The sequence below is a fragment of the Leucopleurus acutus genome, assembly GCF_964270905.1.
Source record: "Leucopleurus acutus genome assembly, chromosome: 11".
Lineage (NCBI taxonomy): Eukaryota > Metazoa > Chordata > Mammalia > Artiodactyla > Delphinidae > Leucopleurus > Leucopleurus acutus.
The window spans coordinates 94,244,481-94,267,000 of NC_139152.1; the positions used below are offsets into that span (position 1 = coordinate 94,244,481).

General features: G+C 41.9%; 1 protein-coding gene across 1 annotated transcript in view; it reads right to left on the reverse strand.

Moving 5' to 3' along the window:
* Positions 1 to 644: 644 nt before the first annotated feature.
* The window catches only part of FAM227A (family with sequence similarity 227 member A), a gene marked incomplete at both ends in the record, with an annotated part of 69,241 nt that continues 47,365 nt past the window's right edge, over positions 645 to 22,520 (reverse strand). Inside the window, 4 exons of the mRNA XM_082850464.1 lie at positions 645 to 795; positions 6,888 to 7,044; positions 8,761 to 8,932; positions 18,737 to 18,831. Coding sequence (XP_082706590.1) covers positions 645 to 795; positions 6,888 to 7,044; positions 8,761 to 8,932; positions 18,737 to 18,831 — 575 coding nt within the window. The remainder of the gene's footprint in view (positions 796 to 6,887; positions 7,045 to 8,760; positions 8,933 to 18,736; positions 18,832 to 22,520) is intronic.

The following is a 22,520-nucleotide window of genomic DNA, read 5'->3' on the forward strand; positions in this document are numbered from 1 at the left end:
GACAAAGCAACAAATCTCTTATTTTCTACTTTACCCAACACTGTCGCAGAGATTCAGTTCGGCACCAGTGTACAGAGGCTGAGCTTTTGGCAACACCATCAGAGACTTTTATTGAGGCTTGGTTTATGGAGGCTGGGAGAGGGTGTCTCTCTTCCTTTTAGGTCATGCACTTAGAAGGACATAGGGTTGGGGCTGTTCTTGGCCCTCTTTCTTTCTTTGAGGGCAGGGGCAGCTTGAAAAGCCAGCCAGCACACAGAGGCAAAGAGGGTCAAGAAAGAAAGGGAGAGAATCTGAAAATATCATTGAGCCCTTAAGTCCATCGTGGCTGCAGCCAGCCTGAATGTGGCCTCTTCCCAGTTACTGAAGCCACAGAGATGTTCCTTCCACTCAAGCTGGTTTGAGCTGGGTTCCTGGCACTTGCAACCTATGAGCTCTGACTCATAATACACTTTGTAAAGTACAAATGCTTGGCATAGAGGAAGTACAAAGTCATTGGTAGCTCTTACTACTACCATTAATAATAATAAAAATAAAGTGAGAGTTGAGTGACTAACACATAAAAGCGAGTGGACTTTTATGTATACTTTTCCACGTATTAAGAATTCCTAAAGTGTTCACATTTCTACTTTTCCCATGGTCTTCGTTCAAACAAACCTCAAAAGAAACGCAATCTCCCTCTGATGGCTTCTTCTAGATTTCTTTTCAGGGGAGTCCTCAATGAAGGTTGAAGGCTGGATGAACATGTGGTTCGCCTGTTTTTTGTCTTTTGCTCTTTGATCAATATTCTTCATCTCCCTGTGGGGAAAATCACAAAGACACATGGAAAAAGACTAAAGAGTCAGCGTTATCGTTTCACTCTATTTTCACATGAAAAGAGAGGCAAATATTTACCAATTCATTCATTACATCTGTCAGGAGCAACTGACTGAAGCAGAAAGCTGACTGCGCCGCAGCAACTCAGTCACTGAGCCCCTGCTATGTGCTGGGAGTCATATAGCCCTGGGGGACACAGGGGAATAAGATGTGGTCCCTGACTCAATGGATCATACTCAAATTAGGAAGACAGGTGAGGAAAACCAACGACCTGAGAGAAAGCTGAAGCATGAGCTTGAGGGCAGGCTGAATTCATTTTGGGGCTCTGCCATTTGCTGTGTGTTCTTGGGCAAGTTACTTAACCTCTCCTTGCCAGTGTACTCATCTCAACATGGTAATGTAATAGAACCTATGGTAGTGGTGAGGATTAATTCAGTTACCATAGGTCAAGCGATTAGCACAGTGCCTGGTACATAGGAAGTGCTCAATTAATGTTGCTGCTGCTGCTGCTGTTATTATAGGAGAAGGTTTTCAGTGGAGCACGTTCAGATACGTTTGGGGTACTCAACGGAAATGCTGAACTGGAAAATATACCAGCTGATCTGTGAAATGTGGGTGGACCTCCACTCGATGAAGAAGCAGGTTATGGACATTCAAGGCAGCCAAAAAACAATAAATATACATTGAAGTGAATTAAGATGCTGTCATATACTTCTCTGCTGCTGCAGAATAGATGTAGAAAGACTGGTGTTAAGAAACCAGTGTTGAACTTGGCCTAAACCAGTGGTTATTCCAACAGTGAGGGTCTTTCCCCAAGTCAAAGGAAAAAATTGTGTTGACACAAAATTCTCATTTTTGGCATCTTCTGCCACAACTTTTTCTTAACCTTTTGAAGCCTGCGTCTGCTTGCAGTGGAGAGACAAAGAACAAGCAGCGACCTGCATTTGTCCTTGCTGTGATGACATTTTCTAACAGGAAAACTTGGTCATAATTCCTTGATAATATTTTCTATATTGTCATCTCTTGACTTGTTGAAGTCTATACATGTCTTAGGCTCCTATTTTCCACTAGTAGAAGCATCTTTAGCTTGTATGAGAGAATCATGTGTTGAAACGTTTCATAAAACTCTGCAAAGGGCATTTTGAATTGCGGGTGCTTTGCCCCCATACAAGTTTAAGGATCAGGGCTCTGGACTCACAAGGAAACTAAGTTCTGCAGCAGCAACTGACCCCGCTCCTTCATTGTACAGCTCCATCTGCATGTGCCAGCTAGGCTCTTCCTCCACCTAGAGCAGAGACCCCAGCAAAACAGCTGCTGGATCGCCTTTTCTAAGGGAGACCACTCGCTAGGCCTCCCCAGTGGCAAACTTTCCAACTCCAAGGCCCAGTGCTGTTTTGGCCCCTGCACTCTTCATGGTGTGGGGGTCACACATATTACCTCCAATAGCCGTCATTTTCTGAGCACTTCCTGTGAGCCAGGCACTAAGCTCGACATCTCCTTTAACCTACACAACTACTCTGTGAGTAGTGTCCCTGTTTTGTAGATGAGGTATCCAAGCCTCACATGGGCTAAATGATGGACCTAAATCATACTGAGGGTGAAACAGAGCTGTTCCTACAGCTTTGGTCTGTCCAAGGTCAATGGCAGTGCTCCCAGCTGATACGCTACATTAGGGGAACAAGTGGTAATTGATGTCCCAAAAGAGTCCTAGCCCACCTACAAGTATCAATACTATTCCACAGGGGCATTTGTCACCTTTTGATCTTGTTACGGCCACCATTAAAAAAAAAAAGATAGTGTTCAAAAATTTAAACATTTATAAAAGTAAAGAAAATTGTATAATTAACATCATTTACCCATTATCTTGCTTTATTAGTTATCAATCTGAAGTCAGTCTTGATTCATCTGTTACTTCCTTTGCCTCCCATCCCAAATGGGTTATTTTAAGGCACATCCCAGACACCATGTCATTTCATCCATAAACACTTCATTATGTACCTCTTTAAGACATGATTCTCAAAACATAACTACAAAACTATTATAATGTCTTTAAAAAAGGGAATATACCAATAAAAGGAATGTCTTAATATCATCTAAAACCAAGTCAGTGTTCAAATTTCCCCAGTTATTTCATAATTGAGATAATTATCTCAAGCGGTTGATTTAAGTCAGGATCCAAACAATGTTTTGATTAATATATCTCTCCAGTATCTTCTAAACAATAACAGCACCTCCTCCCTCTTTTATTTTCCTTGCTTTTTATGTACTGAAGAAACCAGGTTATTTGTCCTACAGAATTTCCCATTCTGGATTTGTCAATTGCATCCCTGGAGTGCTTGACAAGGTCCTCTGAGCTCTGTGTGTCCTTTAAATTGGTGGATGCAGATGGTCACCATTTTTTAAAAGTTTCTTGAAGTATAACATACATACCAAAGCGTGCACAAACTCTAAATGTGCACCTCAAGGAGATTTCATGTACTGAGCACATCCATGTAACCAGCTCCCAGATCAAGAAACAGAACGTTGCCAGCCCCCTAGAAGCCCCCTCATACCCCTGCTCAGTCATACCCTACTTTCCCAAGGGGAGCCCTGCCCTGATGTCTAACAACATGGATGTATTTTAAGGCCACCAGTTTTTTCTGGAGACAAAACTTGGAGAATCACTTTATTAATAGAAGCCATGCTGAGTTTCTTGATAATACCTTATCTAACAAAAAGTGGATGTATTTGGCAATGTAATTGCTAACACATAATTACAAAGTTTCTCCTGACTTAAAAAATCTTTACTATAATTCACCTGATAAGGATGTCATTATTAAAAAAGGATTTCCTTATATATTTCTCAAATAAATATTCTGTAGGCTTAATTTGTTTTGTGTTGTTTTTTTTTTTTCCGGCCACGCCATGTGGCTTGAGGGATCTTAGTTCCCCAACCAGGAATTGAACCTGGGCCCTTGGCAGTGAAAGCGGAGTCCTAACCACCGGACCACCAGGGAATTCCCTCTGTAGGCTTAATCTTGAATATTCTATATGAATTTAATGTTAACCCTAAACTATTTTTGCCTTGTTAATGCCACAGCTGGGTGTGGCTATGGGGCTAAGTTCTGGCAGATGGAATGAAAATGGAAGGTATATTTGTGACTTCCAGGAGGAAGTCCATCTTCCTTCCTACTGGCTGGAATGTGGACCTGATGGCTGGAGCTTGAGCAGCCATATTGGAACATGAGGCTGAGGATTATGGAGCAATAAGATAAAAGGAGCTTGGACCCCTGACACTGTGAACTGCCATATCTACTGGACTCCTTTTAAATGAGAGAAATAGATTTGTATCTTGTTTTAGCCACTATTTTGTGCTCTTCTGTCACTTGAAGCCAAATCTAATTCTAATTTATACAATCATTTACTGTGGGCTTGGTTATGAAAAGGCTTTACATGCCTTATTTTATTTGATCAATACAACCCTACAAAGTAGGAAATACTATCTTCATTAAATCAACAAAGAAACTGAAGCTAAATGACCGATGTGACAGATCAAATATCACAGAACTAGTAAGTGAAAAAGCCTATATTCTGGCTGTAGCCTCTGCCATTCATGGGTCCCACCCTCAAGAACTGTTACAACTATTGGAAGAGACAGACATTACAAAACAATGTCTTGTAAACAAAATAAAATGCCTGGTGCATAGAAGGTGCTGAAAATATTTGCTGGGACAATGAACTACAGAACAAACAGCATAATGAACTACAGTAACAGAGGCAGAAGCAAAGAGCCCTAAACAGCAATTCCTGTGTGCTCTCCCTTAACCCACCGTGACCTTCTCCTCCCTCACCTGCACCTCCAATCTCTCCCTCTTCATACAGGCTTGAGTCTTCCACCTTATTTTTAAATAGCCCTGTTACCATCCAATCTTGCCTTTTGATTCAGAATTTTGTTCCTCTGCCTCCTAGTTATTCCCCCCTCCCACCCCCACATGGGGACTCATACCTTCCCCTTAATGTCCCATGTTCTAGTGTCTGACTGCTCTCTCTACCAAAGCACCAAACCTGTCTCAGCCCCAAGTTTCTGTGTCTGGCACTCACACTGCTAATTACTACTTCCCCTTCTTCTCTCAGCTTCATTCTCTGTTGGTCTGCCTTTATATATAAGCTCTCCTCCTTCCTTCCGGTCATTCCTTCTCCCTCTGCCCCATACTCTATCCTCTCCCACATATGCAGTTGCCCTCTAAGGTGCTGTCCTTTGACCTCAGCTTCCACATCTGTAAAATAAGGATAAACAACTGTGCCTATTTATACACACCATTTTATAACGTGATTTGGGGGCCATTAATATGTTGTGACCATCTTTCCTTGTAAAATAGAAAGAGATCAACATCACCATTTTTTTGGCTGCAGAGTATGGACGTTTGATAGTTTATTTAACCAATCATCTTTTGATGAAAGTTTAGGCTGAACTGCATTTCTGTGCTGGTGCTTAACAAGTGTGTGTGTATGTGTTGTTTGTCTGTGTCCCAGCACATTTTAGAAATAACTTCATTGTATCACTTTACATAACAAAGTATTTATCTATGAGTTCGTAGTTTTCTTTCTCTCATATTATGGCAGATATAGATGGCTGTCTAGCCAATAGCAATTTCCCCCTTTCTCCCCTGCAAACTGAATCCAGTTTTGTTTTGGATAACAAAGTGACCAGTTCTGGTCTAATCCAGTCATGCAAATCTCCTTCTCCTTTCTCAGATACTTCTCAAGCTTCTCTTTCACGGTGGCCACATGAAAGAGTTATGGGGGCAGGCAGAGAAGACATGTGAGACAAAGAGTGAAAAAAGAAGGTGAGCTCCTTTTTACCAAAAAAAAAAAAAAAAAAAAAAAAAAGCCAGCTAATAAAAGCAGGAGGAATAGTAGACGTAGAAAATCACTATTTTGCGGCCCCAAAGGTAACAACTGATTCAGGCAAAGACCGTGGATGGATGTTAAAACCACTGGATGAATGTTGTTGGGATAGCATATTCACAGTCTCAAAGAATCACACCATTCATTGCTGACTAATTAGAAAGGCAAAAATGTAGGCTTACAATGGAGAGCTCTGGCAGAGACACCTTAAATAAGCAGCGGGGCAACCCGACATTAAGCTTCTCCTAATGAGGTGTAACAGGAATTTACAAGGTCTCTGTGAAGTATTCTTGGCAAAAAGACTTAACCTGAATCTAATCAGTCCTCTAGTACAGATCCAATGTCCATCTTATAGGGAAATATGAGATCAATTGGAACAAGTTAAATGATACCCGGAAGAAATAATCAGAAAAATCCAGAACGTGGCTTGAGCTTTTCAAGAAAGTCCATGTCATAAAAAATAATTATAATAATAATAACAAAGCTGGGGGCCAGGGCACTATCATAGACTAAAAGACACCAAAGAGAGAACGTCGAAATACAACACCTCCAGGTACTGGATCCTTGAATGGATCCTGGAGCAGCAAATAAAACCAAAAATGGTACTTTGGGCACAATTGGGGAAATTTTTATTTGACCTAATTATTAGAGAGAGAAGGAAAATGCGGCAAAGTGTGAATAACTGGTAAACGCAGTGGGGGCATAATGGTGTCCATGGCCCTGTCCTTTAAACTTTTCTGAAAGGTCTGAAAAATTTCTAAATATAATAAAAATATTGAAGAGGGAGAAGGCACAGGAAAATGTTCATAATATGCTGCTAACGGGGGGGAAGTCTAAAAACCGTCTGGCAGCACGATTACTACTTTTGTTTAGAGATCCAGATGTATGTGTCCAGGAAAAAAGATTGGAAGAATTTATAGAAAAATGTTGGCAATGTGTACCTGTAGGTGCTTTTCCAGGTTCTTTGTTTGTTTTCATTGAGCATAAATGTTTTTGTAGTTAGGAAAAAAATAACTTTACGAAAATATCCGGCCTCTGTTATCGTGGGGTTTACATTCTGACCACAAGAGAGCTGAATGCGCTTCACAGGTCATTACGGGGCTGGACCCCAGTTACAAATTAGTGTGATGTGTTGCCATAGACAAATGCTGAAACCACGCCTCTTCCCCTGAAGGCCCCTTAAATACCTGAGGAAGTTGTTGTGCAGCTCCTCCAGGTACGCATTGAAATGATTCCACTCACTCCAGTGAAACTGGTTCAGCTGGTGGAGGTCGTCCCTCCGCTTCTTCATGTTGCTCAGGGTCAGCCTGATGACCTCAGCGTATGTCAGGGTGGACTCAGTGGCTTTCATGTCGAGGAAAACCCCACACTGTCAGTTGGTATTGACTCAGCATTATTATTAGTGGGATGTGTCCAGTACACGGGGAGGAGGTGGGTGTGATAGCGGGATGGGGAAACCGACCTGGTTCTGGAAATCTGAGCAGGAAACCACTCCATGGCCTGCTTGGGAAAGAGAGAAGCTATCCTCTCCATGGCTAGGCCATTCCCCATCTTTTAATAAAGTCTTTCTCCCCTCCTGCTGATGGAAGGGCTAGGAAGTGCTTGTTTTAGACTACCATCTAAAATTCTTACTCTCTTATCACAGTGGTGAACAGGAAGGGATTCCAACTGTCCTTTCCCCTCAGGCCCAGTCCTCATTCCCCGTCTCAGGTTTGTATGTTGCAAAGTTCTCTCTGCCTTCGCCACCCCTCCACCCCTTCTGAACTGGTCAGAATCTCAGCCACACTCATCACGAGCTGTGGGACATCAGACAATCTATGTCATCCTCTACGTCTCCATTTCCTTACCTATAAAATAGATAGCACCTACCTTAGATGATGTTAATGATAATAATGATAGTTACTATTTTTTTTTAGTACCAGCTGTATGCCATTTAATCCTGGTCACAACGCTACTGATTTGGTATAACCATCCTCACTTTAGGAATGAGTTGATAAAGATATTGAGCTTAGAGGTTAAGCTGTGCACATGAGATCTTAAAGCCAGTGGGTTGCTGAGCTGGGACGCAAATCCAGGGCTGTGTATCCCCAACCCAGGCTCCTTCTACTACACTACACTGTCTTTACAGCACAGTGAGGTGATATAAGGGAAAGCGTTTTATAAACAATAAAGTACTATGAATTGTGTGTTGTTAATCTCTGCCTACAGATATATAAATACGCTTGTGGGTATGAAGTGCTATAGGGCAGGAGTTAAGTCCTACCTACTTCATTATGAAAGCTCCTCCTTATGGGGCGCTGTATGCTGATAGGTAACGTTCAATCATTTGTTACCTGCCGGGCACTGTGCTAACTAAGCCTTTACCGGTGTTGTGCCTGTTCTCTGCATCACAACTCTATGAGGCGGGTACTCTTATCTCCATTTTATAGATGAAAAAAAGGAGGCTCAGAGAGAAGCTGGAACTTGTCTAAGATCACTCAGCTGGTGAGCAGGTGAGTTGGTTCCTAAATGCAGGTCTATTTGATTCCATGTTCTGACCCTCTACGGTAAACTGTTAAGACTCAGGACACCAACACATATCACACCTGTTTTCTTAAGATCTGAGCTTTTTACCATATTTTTAGGATAAATGTCATGAGGGCCAAGAATTTGCTGATGGGTCTGGGGAGGGGCGTGTGTGAGGAGGGTGCTGGAAGAAACATACCCCTAGACACCAAAATTCCTGATCAATATATACTGTGGGGTCAGTGAGCATCTAGGAGGCATTACTGAGTTGCAAAATATGTTAGAGTCCCTAAGTAGTCCATTCTTTCTGGTAGAAAGGAAGAGATTATTGCACACAGGGAAATTCGACTTGCCCAGGGTCCCACTCAGCCAGTGCGTGAGGCGGATTTGGAATTAAAATGAGCAAGATTCCGACCCGTAGGCTCGTAACAATGGTCACCCTTGATGGGCCCCTACTACGTGGCAGGTGCTGTGCTAAGGGCTGGATGCCTGTCTCTTCACCCCTGCTTCTGGGAAGAGGAAGCAGGGGCCTGGAGTAATGTGTGCCCAGCCCACGGTGGAAAGGATATGGGATGGTCTTGGTTTTTTCCCTCCTGACCATCAACACGTCTCTGCCAGGCTGCTGCAGAGAGGCGTAGTTCAGGAGGAAGTACACAATCAGAGGGCTCTTCCCATAAATGTTGAAGAGGTTTGAAGTCATCTCAGGGCTTTTGCAGGCAGGGTAAGACTGAGTAGGAAAGAGATAGGAAAAAAAATAAAGGATATTATCATTTTTACGGCACATATTAAGAAATGTAAAGGTACTCATATCCTTTATCTAGTAACTCCAGTTTTAGGATGCTATCCTAAGGAAATTACCCACAAGAAAAAAAGATTTAGGCACTATAATGTTTACTGCAGTGACAATTACTACAGCAAAAGGTTACAACCACCTAAATGTTCAAGGAGCTGTTGACATCTCTACCCAAAGGAACAGTACGCCACTGTTAAATTGTTTATGAAGAGTTGGTACTAAGATATTGTTTCAGATATAACAGTAATTTTAAAAATCAAGATACAAAATTAGGTAGATAATATTATATATTTTATATAAAATGAATATAATTATATGAAATCAATCAACCAAAAAAAAGGTGGATAAGAGACTAGAAGTGTAGTTACCAAAATGTTAACAATTCGTTCAGCAAACATTTACTGGGTGACCATTGCGTATACACACTGATCTAGACACTGGCCTTTCAGCCGAGAATAAGACGAATTCCAGCCCTCACGGAGCTTGTATCATAGTTGAGAGAAAAACAATAAACAAATCAACAGGATACTATGGAATAATAAGGGCTTTAGGTAAGAATCAAGTAGGGCAGGGGGTGTGGGTGGTGGGATGGGAGACTGGGGAGGAGAGGGATCTTTTCCATGGGGAGGTCAGGGAGGACTGCCCTGAGGAGGAGTGATCCCGGCAGACCCTGAATGATGGAAGGAAGATCTGGGCGATGTTCCAGGCAAAGGGGACAGCAAGTGCAGGACACCCCAAGGCAGACAGGAGCTTGGTGTGGCTGAGGGACAGAAACCAGGCCTGCACGGCTCAAATGAGAACAAATGATGAGGCTGAAGACGGAGCAGGGTCTTTGGGCCACAGGAAGAAGTTAGGATTTTCTAAGTGTGATGGAAGCCACTGGAAGGTTTTGAGCTGGGGTACATCTCATTAATTTTTTCTAAAGATCCCTTTAACTGGGACTTTCCTGGCGGTCCAGTGGTTAAGACTCTGTGATTTCGATGCACGGAGTGTGGGTTCAATCCCTGCTGGGGAACTAAGATCCTACGTGCCACATGGCACGGCCCAAAAATACAAATGAAAAACAAAAAAAGATCAGTTTAACTGATGTGTGGAGAAATGACTGCAGTGGGTAAGCGTGGACACTAGAAGAGCACTTGGGAGCCTCTGCAGTGGTTGAGGCAGTGCTGGGGCTGGGAATGGGGAGGGGTGAGAAGTGATGGAACCTGCAACATACTATGAGAGCAGAATTGGCAGGATTTGCTGATGGAGTCGATGTAGGTGTGAGAAAGACAGGAGTCAAGGGTGACTCTAAAGGGTTAGGTGCCAGTTTCCCAGTTGGGAAGATGTGGGAAGACGCTGACAGGGCAGGAAAATCAAGAGGTCTGTTTTGGATGTGCTGTATTTGAGATGCTAATAGACAACCAAGAGGAAACAGAGATCAGGAAAGAGAACAGGCAAGGGCTGAGAGTAATCTGTTTCCCTTCCTTATATTCCTCTGCCTTTTTCCAAAATGTCAGTGGTGATTCTGTGCTTCTTTTGTATTTTTTTAAAAATACGTTTTATTTGGACGAAGCGGTTATAATCTAACGAGACAAAAATTCTGTCTCACGAGTGAAGGCTGCAGCGGCACCTAACCACACTCTTCTCTGTCCTATTCATTTTAATTGCTTAATGAGATTTCCTCTATGGATAGCAGGGTCTCTCAACCTTGGTACTTTGACATTTGGGGCCAGATTTGTTGTGGGAGACTGTCCTGTGCATTGAAGGACATCGAGTGGCCTCCGTGGTCTCTACCCAAGAGATGCTAGTAGTACTCTACCCCTCACCCCCAGCTGTGACAACCAGAAATGTCTCCAGGCATGGCCAAATGTCTCCTAGGGTGCAAAACTGTCCCCAGTTGAGAACCACTATTCTATAGCAAGATCCCACTGGAATCACAGAAACTTGGGGTTAGTAGAGCACCTATAGATCGTTTAGTCCAATGATTCCTAAAAGCCCATCTCCAAATGGGGGCCAGTCTGTGTTCAAAATGAGGGAAACAAGGAAAAATACATGGTAGTAGTAGGGCTTCCCTGGTGGCGCAGTGGTTGAGAGTCCGCCTGCCGATGCAGGGGACACGGGTTCGTGCTCCGGTCCGGGAAGATCCCACATGCTACGGAGTGGCTGGGCCCGTGAGCCATGGCCGCTGGGCCTGCGCGTCCGGAGCCTGTGCTCCGCAACGGGAGAGGCCACAACAGTGAGAGGCCCGCATATCGCAAAAAGAAAACAAAAACAAAACATTGTAATAAATCTGACCTAAAGTAATTTTTTTTTTTTTTTTTTTTTTTTTGGCTACCGCCACGCAGCTTGTAGGATCTTAGTTCCCTGACCAGGGATCGAACTTGTGCCCCTACAGTGGAAGCACGGAGTCCTAACCACTGCACCAACAGGGAATTCCATGACCTAAAGGAAATTTATTCACTTATGGACTCTCTTTTATTCTGAGATTGTCTTTCTACTTTTTTTACATTAATGACCTTTCTTTTATGAAATGATGATGATACCAGATAGCAGTCATTTTGTTTAAATGAACTTATTTAGTGAAAAAAAAAAAAGTTTTTCCAAGTCTAGAAAAGTCCAAAGATCTAGAACCACTAATCTAGTTCCACATTTATTCAAGTGCTGTTCTTTCAGTTGCCCAGTACCCATTCTCCTTCTGCTAACAACCCCCAATTCTTGTGTGTTTGGGGGAGTTTACTTGCCCTCTACTGCTTGAAGGACTTTAAATCAAATGTCTTGCTCCCCATGTGAGCCACAGGAGCGAGCCTTAGAAGCCTTTGTAGGCTCTGCCAGCCAGAGCCTTTCTCTCATCCACCCAGTTAGAGCCAGAGCACATGGGATAAGCTTGGTCAATCAAAACTCCGGTTTCTGGGATTTTGAGTCCTGAGTGGGGTGAAATATAGACTGAAAACACATGGAGGTTCAACCATACCAGAGGTGTCACCTTGAAAAGCTGGTTCAAGGGTTGCAACTGCCTTGATTCTCCTCCTGGTCCCTGGACCGATTTTCACACTGTTCAGCTACTCAATGTTCTTGCAGTGTTTGCTCAAGTTGGCATATTTTGTTACTTGTAAGCAAAGAATCCCAACTGATACACATCATTTCAATAATATTCTCAGTAGGTACTTGCCCATTTTTGCTTCCCTAACTCTGGAAACAAGGAATACACTCCCTCCTGAAACATCCAGTTCCACTGTCAGTAAGCATCCGGTTTCTCCTCCCAGGGAAAGGGCTGGCTCAGGGCCATAGCACTGGGCAAAGACAAGCCACTAGGCAAGAGGAGAGTCATTCTGGAACCTCAGCTCCGAGAGGCAGGTAGAAAGCAGAGCAGAAGCTAGAGTAAAGGGGTTGGCATCAGAGACCTGGCAAGAGGAATGACATGGTTTGAGAGCCAGAGTGGAACAGGAACCAGCAGAGAGTCTGCAGCCAAGCTGGAGGGTAGAGCTGGTTTAAAATGACAGCAGCTTGGACTCCTATGAAGTTCCTTCTTCCTCTAGATAAAAATCTGACTCTCTGTAATTCCAACCCATCTCCCTCCAGACTGTGTGTTACATAACAGTCCTTAAAATATTTGAGGAGGGAATTCCCTGGCGGTCCAGTGGTTAGGACTCTGAGCTTTCACTGCCGGGCCCAGGTTCAATCCCTGGTCGGGGAACTAAGATCCTGCAAGCCGCAGAGCGTGGTCAAAAAAAAAAAAAAAAAAAAAAATTGAGGAGAGCCCTCACATCTTCTCTAAGTCTTGCTTCTCCAACCTGAACATCTTCAGTGCCTTCAGTGACTCCTGGACCCTCTTTCTCTCCGGCCTGGTCCCTCTCCCTGAACACATGTTAGATGGGACCATCTGAAGTGGGACCATCCTCTTCCTTATTCTGGGCCAGTTGTATATCTTTTTAAAAAGTTCTTTGTTTTCACATTTACATATCCTTTTCTGCTATCTCTGAGAGTGAAAACATTTATTTGTTTATTTTTTTACAAAATAAATTTATGTTCTTTGTGAAAAATTCATACAACGTATAAATGTATATAGTAGAAGATGAGTCTCCAACCTCACTTGCATTTTCTAGGAATAAATACTATTAATGTTTTTCCGTGTATCCTTCCAAACCTTTTTATAAGCACATAATGACTTTATACCAAAAATGTATTTCAAAAATAAAAACAGAATCATACTATACACCATGTTTTATTACTTTAATTTTTCACTCATCAGTATCTAAATATATTGCCTATAGTATTCTCTTGATTTATTAATTTTAGACATTGTTGACTTTCATTCTTTCATATGATAAGGTATAAATCTGTCTTGTTTTTAACAGCAACAGTGTATCTACATTACGAACATTTCACAGTTTACCTATTTATCTACTGAAATGTTAATTTTCTTCAGTTTTTGCTGGTACAGATTAATGCTGTAAGGGATGGCCTTGTATGAACATTCCTACAGGATAGATTCTTAGAAGTGAAATTGCCAGGTCTTCAGTGTATGCCATTAAAATTTAATAGAATATCCTAAACTCATGACAAAACACCTAAAAAGTGCTAGAAAAATAGTTAAAAATCCTTTTAAATGAATGAAGGAGCTTGTAAGAAAGTAAGGAAAATCCTTCGAGGCCTAGGGAGCTAAGGGAGCCCTGAAGTTGGATGCCCTGATTCAAAACAACTTCAAAGGGAGGTGGAATGATGGGTGTCCTTTGCTTGATCCTGGTGTTAAGCCAGACACCTCCACTGTCCCACTGTTCTGTAGGTTCTTTGATGCTGATGACTTTATCAAGTTACCGAGGTCTCCTTCTATTCCTAGTGTAGAGGGATGTCAAAAAACTGACTTCGCTAGTACCAGAATACACCAGAGGGAGGGGACTGTCCTTTCTCAGGAAAACAAAGATTAGAGCCAAAGGCAGAGTGAGAGCTACATTGCTCTACATTAGAGGTGAGCAGGAGTTTGGGGAAAGAAGAGGGAGGAAAGTGCACACGACTCTAGAGGATGGTCTTGCAAACTGTGGGATGACTAAAGGATTTTAAGAAGGGCAACTCACATGAAAGGTCTTTGCATTACTGTGATACGGTCCCCCTTCTTCCCATCTCTCTAAACTTAGTAAAGTTTTCTATATACACAACACACCCACACAGGCCTTGTGTGAGCAGTTTTTGTGAAAATCAAGGGAAGAGGTGGTGCGTGCACAGCACATGCAGGACAGAAGAGGAGCTCGGTGCCATAGAAGACGTAAGTCCCCAGAGTTCAGATATTTGGGGGAGGGTATGAGGCTCCAAGCAAATCATATAACAAATGCTTGAACCAACTTCAATTCAATTCAAAGGGGCAGAGTAACCGCTGGTGACGTCTGGGTTGTGCGAGTAAAGTTTTTTATTAAGAATAGGTGAGGGGCTTCCCTGGTGGCGCAGTGGTTGAGAGTCCGCCTGCTGATTCAGGGGACATGGGTTCGTGCCCCGGTCCGGGAAGATCCCACATGCCGTGGAGTGGCTAGGTCCGTGAGCCATGGCCACTGAGCCTGCGCGTCCGGAGCCTGTGTTCTACAACAGGAGAGGCCACAACAGTGAAAGGCCCGTGTACCGCAAAAAAAAAAAGAATAGGTGATAATATAAAAACATTGGGGAAAAAATGGGAGAGAATGTTTCATAAGATTTTGGAGTGGTAAAGATCTTTCTTAGTAGGAAATGAAATCCAGAAGCCGTAAAAGAGATGACCAATAAACATGTCTGTATAAAAATTTCAATTTTCTAGAATAAAATACCGTAATTAAAGTAAAAAGGTTAAATAGGAAACATTTTTTGCCAAGTATATGACTAAGAATTGAGCTTCTACAAATCAAAAGTGAGCAGAAGACTAAGAACCTTAGAAACAGAAGTAGTTCTACTAAGAATAGAAAAAAACAAAAACAAAACCAAAGGACATGAAGAGGCATTTCACGGAAATAGAAATTCCAAAGGATTATAACTATAGGGAAATAGATTTAACTTCACTTATAATTAAATAATTAATATTGAAACAATTATAACATAGCATTTTCCCCTCACCACAATGGCAACAAATAATTTGATAATGTACAACATTGGCAAAGGTACATGGATAGTCTCTCACATGCTGCTGGTGAGAATATAAATTGGTACAACTTCTTTGGAGAGCAATTCAAGATATACAATTGATTTAGGAATTCTACTTCTAGGAATTCTTCCTACATGTATACTTGTACATATGAGACAAGAAACACACAAATACCGAGATGTTCAAGACAGCAGTGTTTATAATAGCAAAGACTGGGAGCACATACATGTCCACGAATAGGAAAATGGTTAATGAATTATAGAATACAGGTGCAACCATGAAATAAGATTGTGATAGATCCGTATGTGCTTTCATTCGGAATACTCTCTAAGATATGTTGAAATCAGTACAGAGTCTGATTTAGAACATGGGGTCTGGAGTCACACTGCTTGGGTTAAAATCCTGGCTCTACTCTTACAACTCAACAACAAAAAGACAAAAACTTAATCTAAAAATGGGCAAAGGATTTGAACAGACATTTCTCTAAAGAAGATATACAACTGGCCAATAAGCACATGAAAAGATGCTCAGTATCATTAGTCATTAGGGAAACGGAAGTGAAAACCACAATGAGATACTACTTCATACCAGCTAGGATAACTATACCAAAAAGAATGGAAAATAAGTGTTGGCAAGGATGTGGAGAAATTGCAACCCTTGTATGTTGCTGGAGGGAATGTAAAATGGTACAGGCTCTGTGGAAACGTTTGTCAGTTCCTCAAAAAGTTAGACGTAGGCTTACCATATGACCCAACAATGCCACTCCTAGGTAGTACATATCCAAGAGAATAGAACACATATGTACACACAAAAATTTGTACATAAATGTTCATAGAAGCCATGTCATTCATAATAGCCAAAAGGCGGAAACAGTCTAAATGTCCATTAACTAGTAAATGGATAAACAAAGTTTGGTATAGTCATATAATGGAATATTATTCAGCCATAAAAAGGTGAAATACTGACACATGCTACAACATGGATAAATCTTGAAAACACTATGCTAAGTGAAGGAAATCAGTCACAAAAGGCCACATATTATATGATTCCCATTTATACGAAATGTCCAGAATAGTCAAATTCATACAAACTAAAACTATATTAGTGGTTTCCAGAGGCAGCGGGGAGAGGGGGCTGGGGAGTGACTGCTAATGAGTATGGGGTTTCTTTTTTGGGTGATAAAAATGTTCTGGAAGTAGATAGTGGTGATAATTATAGAACCTTGTGACTATACTAAAAACCACTGAATTTTACATTAAAATGCTGATTTTTATGGTATGTGAATTATAGCTTTTTAAAAAATCTTAGCTCTACCACTTACTAGCTATTTGACTTTGGGCAAGATACTGAATATTTCTGAGCCTTAGTTTTCTGATCCATAAAATGGAGATAATAAATAAAACCTACTTCTCTTAGGGTTGTGTGAGGATTAAATGAATTAACACGTATGATGTGTTTAGAACAATGTTTGCTATATAAGCATTCAATAATTGTTAGCTATTATATGCTAGGTTGAAAAAGCAAAGTGCAAAATGGTGTATATATTATACCAATTTTTGTTTTAAAAAACTGGTTTATATTCCTTGACATGCATCAGAAATTTCTAGAAGGATATAAGGAAAAACTTGATTCGCCTCTGGGGAGGGGGCATAGGGTCTGGCGTGGAAGAGAGATTAACTTTTTGTGTGTGTGTGTGTGTGGTACGTGGGCCTCTCACTGTTGTGGCCTCTCCCGCTGCGGAGCACAGGCTCCGGACACACAGGCCCAGCGCTCATGGCTCACGGGCCCAGCCACTCCGCGGCATGTGGGATCTTCCCGGACCGGGGCACGAACCCCGCATCCCCTGCCTCAGCAGGTGGACTCTCAACCACTGCACCACCAGGGAAGCCCAAGAGATTAACTTTTTGTTACATATCCTTTAATACTGTTTGGTTTTACCACAGGCAAAAATTTTTTCAATAAAAACTATGGTATTAAAAAATAATAATAATAAATAAATAAATAGGGCTTTATTTGGCGCTGGGCCTGCGTGTCCGGAGCCTGTGCTCCGCAGAGGGAGAGGCCACAACAGTGAGAGGCCCGCATACCGCAAAGAAAAAACAAAAAAAAGAATGGGCAGCAGATTGTATCAGTGCTGTGCTTCTTTAAGTGGTAGAGTCACGTGTTGGCTCTTCTGTCAGGAACATCCAGATGCCTCCCACCCCCACCCCCGGTGAATAGCTCACTGACGCATCTCCCTTCCATGTGTCCGCCAGGCCATTCACAGGCCATTCAGCTGCTTTCCACTCCTGTTAAACTCTGCCACTATCCACTCTAACTGCTGGGCTTCACCACCCCACCAGCACAGATCCCAGAGTAGGACATGACTACTCATCTCCTTGTCTCTATCTCTAGAGCAGCCCCACGATCCTTGTCAGCAGTAAGCGCCGTAACACTGCTGGGCTTTATTTCCCCCATTTTACAGAAGAAGGTCAGTAGAGTTAAACAACTCACTCAGGTAACACAGCTGAGGAGATAGATGCAGCACCAAGATTTGAACTCATGTCTGTCTGTCTTTTCCACCAGGCCCTGCTACTTCTCAAAAGTTTCACTGCTAAATGCTGAGGGGAAATAGGTAGTGGAATAATTATGGAGAAACAAAGAACATTGAAGAAATCTTCTACAGGGAATTCCCTGGTGGTCCAACGGCTAGGACTCGGGTTCAGTCTCTGGTCGGGGAACTAAGATTCTGCAAGCTTCACGGCGCAGCCAAAAAAAGAAAAAAAAAAAAAGAAAGAAAGAAGGAAAGAAAGAAATCGTCTACAATACTTGCTATACTTGATCCAAATTCTATGGCCTGACTCCCTTGCTAGTTGGTGGCTTGGGGAAGCCCCAAAGCCTCTTGCCCTGTTCAGGGTCCTAAGGGCCTCTTCCCACTACATAAGACTGAACTTGCCATTGATATAAACTACCATGCACCGAGGTTTGTAGGGAAGATTTGCAGGAGGGGAGGAGAAGAGGAGAGAACACGCTGTAATCCTTCGCCTCTTGTGTTCTGGGGGCTGTGCTGGTGGCAAAGCTCAGAGGGTAAGAGCTCAGGCTCAGAGTCAGGCAGATCTGCGTGCAAGTCTTGGCCTTACCACTTATTTGCTTTGTGAATTTGGACAAATTAGTTACCTGCTCTGAGCATCACTTTCCTCACTAATAAACTGAAGAAAAGCAGGAGTAATGATCTCAAACGACTGTAACAGTAAAATAAAATACACTGTATGCACAGGTTTAGTATAGCACCTGACATGTAGTGAGTAAGTGTTCATTACATGTTAATTATCATCACTACCTCAGGTAAACCTCATAAGAACACCAGGACCTAGGAATTATTGTCCCCATTTCATAGAGTAGAAAACTGAGACTCTTCTCTTTCCATTACACCCAGGCTCTTGAGTTTCAAGCAAGTAATTTAAATCCTGGAGAAATCCAGGCAAAATTCTCACTCAACTTGTGCCTACCTCAGTCAGTAATTACCCTTACGAGATTTCCTTACTGTTTCACCCAAGTCTACAATCAGAAATACCCCAGTTCTTACCCTGACATCTTCACAGAGCTAGCTCTTCTAGCCAGATCTCCTAGCCCCCTTTAAATCATCTCTGCTATTAAGTTTGCAATCACGTGCTCACCGGCTTAGGAAGCATATTCTCAAGTTTTCTTGCTGCAGATATCCTTTTGACTTGTTGTGTTGCTTTCCTCAAGACCAGAGTCTGATAATTATGCTCTGTCAATGCAATATGGACAAAAAATGATCAATAGGGCTTCTCAGCTATGATGAGAAAGAGCATATGGTAGACCTCAGCATTCTATTAATGTGAAAATGCCTGGGTATATTCAGATCATTGGGAGATGCTAGAGGAAGTCACTCAGGTAAATTCATAGAATTTCACTTGCATTTTAGCCAGATGTACACTTGTGGCCATACATTTGTCCATTTACTAATCTATCTGCCCATCCTTCTATCCATCCATCCAACATTTTGCTGAGCCTAACTATGTGCCGGGCCCATGCTAGGTGCTGGAAGTAGACTATCTTCAAGGAACTCACAGCTTAGTAAGAAAAAAAGACAGGTAAATGATAAGTGAAACACTAACTAATGTGCCATGACAGAATTCTCTGTACAATACAGTATGGTCCCAGAATAAGGAAGAAGGAGCCTAAAGGCTTTAAAAATGCTAAGCAGAATCAGGAAAGGTGTTGTGATTAAAACAGAAAAAAATATCCAACTCTTGCATAAAGTTATGGTTCTTCTGTAGAAGGTTAATAGAGAATATCTTAAAGACAGGAAGAGAGAAACAACAGATTATCTATAAACAGATAACAATTAGAATGACTGCAGAGTTCTCAACAGTAACAATGGAAGCTAGAAGATGACAGTGGAATGAAATCACCAAAGCATTAAGGTAAATGTGTATACCCAGCAAAACTATCCTTTAAGAAGAAAGATGAAATAAAGACATTCATAGAAAAACAAAAACCAAGGGCACTTACCAAGAGAACTGCAGTAAGGAACTGCTAAAAATTCTCTCTCTCTCTCTGTATATATATATGGGGGAAATTACAGACAGGAGAGAGCTCAAGAAAGGAATCCTAAATAATTGGGTATGGATGCATATGCTCACCCCTGAGCTGCACATATAAATGTGTATCTGACCCTAAACAGATGGCTTTGAGAACTGAACTACAGGGTAGATCACTTCTCAAGTCTCAAATGTGGTCCCTGGGTAGCACACATTTAGGACAGATCAAAATAGCACTGCAAAAGTTTTGAAAACTGAACTAACATTGAAACCACAATCTACAAAACTTATGACCTGAGCCTAATTGGGTGAATTGCTTGCTAAAACAAAGGAAACAAAACACTCCAACATTCTTCATACATTTAAACAAGACTCAAAATATTCAAAATATCCAGAATAGAATCCAGAATTACTCAACCTACAAAGAAGCAGAATAATCTGATAAATTCTCAAGGAAGAAAGACAATCGGCATCACCAATCCTGAAATGACTCAGATGTTGAAATCATCAGACAAAGGCTTTAAGGCAGCTATTATAACAGTGCTTTAAGCAGTAAGGGTGAATACTTCTGAAATAAATGAAAAAATAGAAAGTCTCAGTAGAGAAATAGAAGCTATGACAGAGAACTGAATAGAAATTTTACAACTGAAAAATACGATAATTGAAATAAAAAATTCACTGGATTGGATCAATACCAGAGCGGAGGTGATGGAGGAAGGAGACAATGAACTTGAAGACAGATCAATAAAAATTATCCAATTTGTGTGTTTTCTAATATCATACGTGTGGTTTTCCACACCATTTCTCCAATTCTCTGAAATAAACTGGGTGTCTAACAATTTAATTCAATTCCAAATCTACCTGGAATTAGTGTCAGATCCCACTAGTTAAAAGACTCAATCCCCATATGTCCCCACTTCAAGCACCAGTGTCAAATGCCACCCATACGTCTATCTAGCTAACTATAAATTTGGGGGTTCCCATGACCCCCTTGGGTTCAATAATTCAGTAGAATGGCTCATGGAACTCAGGAAAGTGCTATGCTTACTATTACAGGTTTAGTATAAAAGACACGACTCAGGAACAACTAAATGGAAGAGAGACACAGGGCACGGTATGCGGGCTGGAGCACGGACCTTCCATGCCCTCTTCAGGCACATCACCTTCCCAGCACATCAGTGTGTTCAGCGACCTGGCAGTTCACCAAATCACATGGTTCAGGAGTTTCTATAACTCAGTCTCCAGTCTCTCTCTCTTCCCTGGAGGCTGGGAGGGGTGAGGCTGAAAGTTCCCACCCTCTAATCATGTTTGGTCTTGTGTTTTTTTTAATATTTATTTTTATTTTTGGCTGCCTTGGGTCTTCGTTGCGGCACGCGGGATCCTCTGCCGTGGTGCGCAGGCTCCTCCTTGCAGGGCATGGGCTCCTCTCTAGTTGTGGTGTGTGGGCTGCAGAGCACGCAGGCTCTATAGTTGTGGCCCACATGCTCAGCTGTTGTGGTGCGTGGGTTTAGTTGCCCCGCGGCATGTGGAATCTTAGTTCCCTGACCAGGGATCAAACCCGTGTCCCCTGCATTGGAAGGTGGATTTTTAACCACTGGACCACCAGGGAAGTCCCTCATGTTTTGGTCTTTCTGGGTCCTATCCTGAAGCTACCTAAGGCCCCAACCTGGCTCACTATATTAGGATATACTCAGGTGTGACCTGGAAGATGCTAATAATGAATAACAAAAGACATTCCCATCACTCAGGAAATCCCAAGGGTTTTAGGAGCTCTGTGCCAGGACCTGGGGACAAAGATCAAATCTGTATTTTTATTACATACACAATCTGAACAGTGTAGACACAAAAGACCAGAAAAAATGAACAGAGCCTCAGGGACCTATGGGACAATATCAACAGGTCTAACATTGTCTCATCAAAGTCCTAAAACGAAAGGAGAGTGTGGTACCAAAAAAAAAATTGAAAAACCTCCCAAATTTGGCAAAAGACACAAACTTACGGTTTCAAGAAGCTCTGCAAACCCCAGTCAAGTCAAAGTCAAAGAAACCCATGCCCTACACATCCTAACAACCAGCTGAAAGGCAAGACAACTTGAGGGCAGTCTAAGAGAAATGCTTGACACAAAAGGGGGACAAGAATTTAAATGACTGTGGATTTCTCATCAGACCCTTGAGGCCAGAAGCTGTGGAACAACATTTGAAAGTGTGGAAAGGAAAGAACTTTCGACCCAGAATTCTATAACCAGAAAAAAATATCCTTCAAGAATGAAGGTGAAAATGTAAAATAGCTAGCTAGTGGGAAGCGGCCACATAGCACAGGGAGATCAGCTCGGTGCTTTGTGACCACCTAGAGGGGTGGGATAGGGAGGGTGGGAGAGAGACGCAAGAGGGAGGAGATATGGGGATATATGTATATGTATAGCTGCTCCACTTTGTTATAAAGCAGAAACTAACACACCATTGTAAAGCAATTACACTCCAATAAAGATGTTAAAAAAAATAAAGGCAGTCTTGTGAGTAGGCCATTAAAAAAAGAAAAAAGAATGAAGGTGAAATAAAGACATTCTCAGAAGAAAGAAAACTAAGCGAATTCATTGCCAGCAGGCTTATTTTAAGTGAAGGGTTTTCTTTTGGGAGGGGGCGTGTAAGAAGGAAAATAATACCAGAGGGAAACTTGGAACTTCAGGAACGAAGGAAAAGCAACAGGAACTGTAAGTATCTGGTTATATATAGTAAGTACAATATATATAGTAAATATATAATATATATTATAAATCTATCTGGTTATATGGAGTAAATATAATACTGTATTTTCCTCCTCTTACATTCTTTAAACTATGTACGATAATCACTTCGGAATGCTGTTTGGCATTTCCTCAAAATGTTGAACATAT